Raw genomic sequence first — 5,945 nt, 5'->3', positions numbered from 1 at the left:
TGAAATACAGCCTGATCCTCTGGGGGGAAAAAGCAGTATGTCCTTGTGGACTCCAGCATAAAATAATTAAACTGAGTTAGTGACTGAAGGTTTTTCACACCAAACAAAACAGCTCCACTAAATGGCCTGTGGAGTGACACTAATGAACACTGCTTCCAGGGTTGGGGAAGTAAGTTTGAGGAAAGCTTTTTTCCCAAATCTTTATGATCATTGAGGCCCCCAAAAAAAGTAAAACAGGTGCATCCAAGATCTGATTTCAAGGCAAAATTTACTGCTTTGCAAACAGTGGTGACACTACCTCTTAACAGAAAAATGACATCAGATACACTGGAAAATGTGCTGGAATAGATGCCAGTTTGGCACAAAACAGTTTGTTGGGAGCAAGGAGACATGGCAGTACACAAGGGTACGTCAGGAACACACTTTGAATGGTGTTTTGCTTGAATTAGCCCTTGAAATGTATAATTTTCATACTTAGCCTGGGCTCTGACCCTAGTGCCTCATCTAAATGACATTTCATATGTAAATCAGTTCTGATGGGAATGTTTATTCTCATGTGTGGAATTTAAAACTCGATGCTTTAAATACAAAATCTGGCCCAACACATGATAGATACTATTCAAAGTTGTATATTTAAATTCAAGAAAGGTTTTGTGTACTATTTCTACTGGAAAAAAATGTATTAAATTAAAATAACTTAAAAAAAAGGACACGAAGTGGTGTGGTCTGTTGATTGGGCAGGTCAAGTGTGTGTTCACTCTGTTACTGCTTTGCCGAACTCCCCCACTGTGCTCTGGAGCACACCTTGTCAGCATTCTGTAAATGAAGTGGCAGCTTTGAAGTTAAGCTGCACAAGGAGTTCTTAAGCTGTGGGCCCAGTTTCAAATAGAAAGAGCCCTGCTATGTGAAGACCAGCTTTCCGTGTCTTACTGCCGAGTTCACAAGTGCCAAGTCGGGTCTGTTCAGATGCACCGGGTGTGGCTGGCACCTCGAACTTGCCACTCCCGATTTCGGTTAAATCTTTTCACATAGCTGCTGCTACCCCTGAGCAGTCCGTCTCCTGGACGCAGGCGTCCTCTCAGGACTTGGAGCAGAGCAGTAGGTAGCTGCCGCCGCTTATGGTAGATGTGACCCATCACAATATACCGGCTTCCTGAACAAAAGACCCAGGAGAGAAATGATGTCATTTAAATGCCTGGAAAGAGTAAAATCTGAGCTGGACTCTTGTCTTGCTAATGATGCACATGCATGCATGTGGCAACTTCTCTGGCCTGTAGGCAACAGGTGGGAAATCTACGGAGAAGACAACCTGCATACAGCCGACCTTAGAGACCAAAGCCCCGTCTACCCCAGAACATCTCTAGGAAGAGATGAGAACAGGTGTCCCCAACACTGCCACCACCCAAAAAACCTTTATCAACTCAGTGCTGTACAGTAGAACCCCTTAGCCACCACCTTTCAAAATGATGCTGGGATGTTTTGGGGTTTTTTGGTTGGTTAGCTGGTTTGTTTTTCTCTGTGCAGCCCTGGCTGTCCTGGTACCAAGCTGGCCTCCAGCTCATGTGAATCCACCTGCCTCTGCCATCCGCCTCCCGGATGACACTTGGGAGCATCGTGCCCAATGTTTTTTGTTGTTTTTCTTTTGCGAATGTAGCTTAGTCAAAGCTGGCCTTGAACTCTGTATGTGGGGGATGACCTTGAAGTTCTGATCCTCCTGCCCCCAAATCCCTCCTGGGTACTGGAGTTGCCTGCCCGTGTACACTACCAATCCTGGCCTGTTTTGTGCCAACCGCTGTTCTCAACTTTTTAAGAGAGCTGAAATAGTACTGTAACCTAAATTCTATTGGTTGGTTACACACTTCTGTCCCACAAAGCTGGGATTGAGCCCCACCAGTAAGCCAACATGTGTTGAAGCAGGAGGACTGCCGTGAGTTCGAGGCCACCCTGGGCCCCATATCAACAGCCTGTCTCAGACAAATTCTGGTAATGTAACTGATGACTTGCTTGCCTGGTGTATGAGGCCCTGCTCAATTCCTAGTCTTCGAAAGGGGTTGGGGAGTGTGGCGACCAACAGAACCCAGGATGCAGCATTAAGGTCCCCAACAGCTAGAGGCAAAGGCATGCAGATCTCTGAGTTTGAGACTAGCCAGTGAGCAAAGTGAGTTCCAGGACAACAAGGGGTACAGAGAGAGAGAGAGAGAGAGACCCTGCCATGAATGAATGAATGAATGAACGAACGAACTGAATGAATGGCACTAATGAGCTGGTCTTTTGGGTCATTTTGATACCAGGTTTAAATTCTGGACACGGCTTATGGCAACTGGAGGAGTCCAGGGCTAGTATGTGCACTCGGAAGAAAAAGCCGTCGGGAGTGATGTACAGGCGGCTCATCTTGTACAGCCCGTCGGGGTCCACCAGCAGAGTAACCAGCCGCATGCCCGCGCCCAACACGTCCACGTCGTGCACGATCCCATTCACGGCTGCTTTGGGAAAACGGGATTTGGAGAAAAGTATTACAGCTAGCGCCAGTGTGGGTCCCGGCGCGCGGGTTCCCGGGAGGGTGGGCGCGCTCACCGAATTCGCTGGCGCAGTAAGCCTCGCGCTCGTCCGCGTCCGCGCTGCAGGCGCGCGCGCAGGACTGGGTGTCCGGCTCGGCGTGCTCGGGCGCCAGCGCCCGCGGGCTTCCGGAGGGCTGCGCGGCGGCGCGCGGCCGGTTCGGGTGGGCGGGGCCGGAGGCGCGCGCGGCCTGGGGTCGCGGGCCCCGAGAGCGCGCGCGCCGCGGGGAGTCCTCGGGCGGGGACGCGCGGTTGTCCGCCTGGGCCAGGCGCGGGCCCGGAAGCCCTGCGGGCGAGCGCGCCGCATCCCGGAAGCCGGCGCGGTTGTCGGCGGGCGGCGCGGGCGGCGCGGGCTTCCGGCGCCGGGGGTCGGGCCAGGCGCGCGGCCCTGCGTCCGCGGCTCGCGGCCGGCGCGCGAACTCGGGCAGAGGCTGCGCGCGCGGCCCCGGCGTTTCCCGGGCGCCGGGCTTTCGGTGCGGCGGCGGGGCTGCGGGAGAGAGTGAGGCGGTGAGCCCAGGGGAGGCGCGACCGGAGCACCGGAACCTCGGAGAGAGCACCTGCCGGAGTCGTGCACGGAAGGACCGCAGCCTGCCTGCAGCACCAGGCCTCGGCGGGAGGCTGGCTGCGGGTTCGAGGTCAACCTGGGCCACGGTATCAAAACTATCCTCAGAATAAACAAGTGAATTCAAGAATGGAGCCAAGGAACTTTGCCAAATCTTTTCACTCTTCTATTTATTCTAGAGCTAAACACTTCGGTAACATTGATGAAACTTCTTTACCCTTTAGTACATCACACACACACACACACACACACACACACACACACACACACACACCTTTTTTGCTATTTACAGTTTGTTGAGAAAGTAGCAAGAGCAAGCCCCCAGGGGAAATGTCTTGAGTTACAGGTTTCTCCTAATTGTTTAAGCTCCCCTGACAACAGAACTATTTGGTTTTCCCATCCTTGTTTACACTGTCATCTTGGTCTCCTGCAGCATCAAGCATTTGTGAGTGAATTTTTATCTGGCTTCTTGGACACCACTTACTAGTAAACAACAGCTTAGAAAGGATTTTAAAAGCTCGGCTGTGAGGCAAAGGCCTCTGGTTAAGTATAAAAGCATACATTATTTCTATTATACCTTCCCATTAGAAAATCTCACAAGTACCATGAAGACACTTTTTTAAAAAATTATTAATGATTTTTCTCCAGTTCTTCATACAGGTTGGTGCACAAACTTTAGCTAGCTTGAAATCTGGGCAACTTTCCATGCACAGTTACACAATATCACCTCCCAGTGCCCCTCTAGCCAAGCACAGCCCTGAATCTACTTTTCTCTCCATTTGCATTAAAGAGCTTGGTCTGGCCCTTGCAGCTTTGACAACGATATATTGATGCATCTTGCCAGATGAATAATTCTGAAAAATCAGCTTTCTCCGAGTAGGAATGGCTAGCTATACAGTCTGTGCTTATGCAAAGCCATTGGTTCTAACTTCTGCATTAAACCGGTGCACTGAGCACAGCCAAATAAAGTTCTGGTGGCTATCCAACTCCTGACTGTCAACTGTTGACCTCAACTGCTTCCCCACTGACACCACCATCTGTTGTCATGGGAAAGATGGTTTGATATTTGGGTTAAATGCCACTGAAGTCCTTCGATTTCCATGTGTGTGTGGGGGGGACACTAAAATAAATTGCCGTGTGAGGTGTGGAAGCTGTTTTTCCCAGAGATAGTGAAATGAACAAAACATCCTAACAAAAACAGAACAAAATGTCACCGAGACCTTCTGATTTGTACCCGTGTAAGTTGTAAGCCCCTCCTCTCTCTCCCCCTCCGTGTGTGTGTGTGTGTGTGTGTGTGTGTGTGTGTGAGAGAGAGAGAGAGAGAGAGAGAGAGAGAGAGAGAGAGAGAGAGATTAAGGTTCAGGTATACAGAGGCTATACCAAAGCTGCGTGGAGCGGGGCGGGATGCCCAGGGCTGTGGAACCATCGTTGGCCTGTGTCACCATGCCTAGCCTGGGAGCCTATCCACAGCGAGCCGCGACCCCTTTTGACCCTTTCCCTCCTCTGGGATGCAGCTATTTAACATGCAAAGTTTTCTCCAGCCTGCCTGGCTCTCACGCGATCATTCCAGCAGCTGAACCCGCGTCTTTCCTTCCGAAAAGGCTGCCAAAGAACGAAAACCTGGGAGACCCTTGTCGCCTCTCGCTGGCACGCACGCAGACCCGGAGTCGCCTGTCCCTCAGGCTCTGACCCTTGGCTCGTCCCGCCCTGCATCGCGCCCTTTCCCCGGTCCCTGGGACGCTGCCTTTCAGCAACCTCACCTTTTCTCTCCGCCACCGGGGCTGCGGGGGACCATCCGATGATCAAACAGAGAAGCCAGAGGGCTCGAGCTGTCATTTTTGTAGACAGGGTTCCCAGGGCTGGAAAACGCAGCAAGGGCTTTGGCTCGCTTCCTCTCCCCCCACCCCTTCTCCACACCCCCCCACCCCCGTTCATGCTAATGAGGGGCAGCCTTTGGGGAAACGGGCATCTCGGGCTGCACAGACCATTGAAACAAAACCGAGCGGCGGGGATCTCGCCCTCTTCCCGAGGGGGCTCGGATGGATGTGTGGTCCGGACTGGGATCTGTGGGCCAGGAGAACACCACGGCCTTGAGCTCTCGCTCTGGGCGGGTGGTGTGCTCGGGGTGAGGTGACAGGACGAGGGGAGAGTGAGGGCTTTGAGGGAGCTGAAGGGACAGGATGAAGGAAAGTGAGTGATGAAGTCAACAACAAATAAATCAGTGCTTAGAATAGCTCGGGCTTGATGAGGGGAGGGGAGGAGAGGGGAGGGGAGGGGACGCCAGATGACAAAAAATGCATTCCAGAACGTGTGAGGCAATTGCCAGACAAACCAAGTTTGGCAAAGCTGTTTGACTGTATGTGCAATCTTGATATTCTAGAACCAGAAACGGGGCGGGCAGGCGAGGCAGCAGGGGAGGGGGGGGGATCAGGGGAACCCTTAACAAAATATTTTTTTCTTGTCAGCCCTGTCCTCCTCCGCCTTCCTCTTCTCCCTCTCTTCAGTCTTTGCTCCATCCATCTATTGATAACTGGTATTCAGTTGACCAGATTCAAATGTATACTGAATGCATAGATTGGCAATCTGACCCGGCGGTGCTGGCACACACCTTTAGTCCCAGCACTTGGGAGGCAGAGGCAGGCAGATCTCTGTGAGTTTGAGGCCAGCCTGGTCTACAGAGTGACTTCCAGGGCAGCCAAGATTGTTACATAGAAAAGCCCTGTCTCAAAAAACAAAAACAACAATAAAAAAGATTGGCAATCCACCTTTCCAGTTCTAGGGGCATCTCATTGCTTGGGGAAAAGCCCACTTTTTTATCTCTAAGAAAA

At 51.8% G+C, this 5,945-nt stretch overlaps 1 protein-coding gene across 2 annotated transcripts; it reads right to left on the bottom strand.

Moving 5' to 3' along the window:
• Positions 1–613: 613 nt before the first annotated feature.
• On the bottom strand, positions 614–5,312 carry CUNH17orf58 (chromosome unknown C17orf58 homolog). 2 transcript variants are annotated; one of them, XM_051179445.1, is made up of 5 exons: positions 5,103–5,312; positions 4,878–4,976; positions 2,575–3,042; positions 2,289–2,483; positions 614–1,153 (listed from the first exon to the last, which is right to left on the bottom strand). In XM_051179445.1, exons 2-5 carry the CDS (start codon positions 4,951–4,953, stop codon positions 963–965), a joined length of 930 nt encoding a protein of 309 aa, XP_051035402.1. In that variant the 5' UTR covers positions 4,954–4,976; positions 5,103–5,312; the 3' UTR covers positions 614–962. The 2 variants fall into 2 exon arrangements, with proteins under 2 accessions (XP_051035402.1, XP_051035407.1); XM_051179450.1 differs by having other exon boundaries at positions 2,289–2,480; positions 5,103–5,309.
• Positions 5,313–5,945: the final 633 nt, after the last annotated feature.

This window comes from Phodopus roborovskii, unplaced genomic scaffold (genome assembly GCF_943737965.1).
Source record: "Phodopus roborovskii unplaced genomic scaffold, PHOROB, whole genome shotgun sequence".
Lineage (NCBI taxonomy): Eukaryota > Metazoa > Chordata > Mammalia > Rodentia > Cricetidae > Phodopus > Phodopus roborovskii.
The sequence above is the reverse complement of the archived record's forward strand: the minus strand, read 5'-3'. Positions and strand labels throughout refer to the sequence as shown.

Coding starts and splice junctions, on each gene's coding strand:
- CUNH17orf58 (XM_051179445.1), bottom strand. CDS start 4,953: ATGACAGCTCGAGCCCTCTGGCTTCTCTGTTTGATCATCGGATGGTCC. Junction 3,043..4,877: donor CCCGGTGGCGGAGAGAAAAG/GTGAGGTTGCTG, acceptor TCTCTCCCGCAG/CCCCGCCGCCGCACCGAAAG. Junction 1,154..2,288: donor GTGTCCAGAATTTAAACCTG/GTATCAAAATGA, acceptor TCTTTTGTTCAG/GAAGCCGGTATATTGTGATG.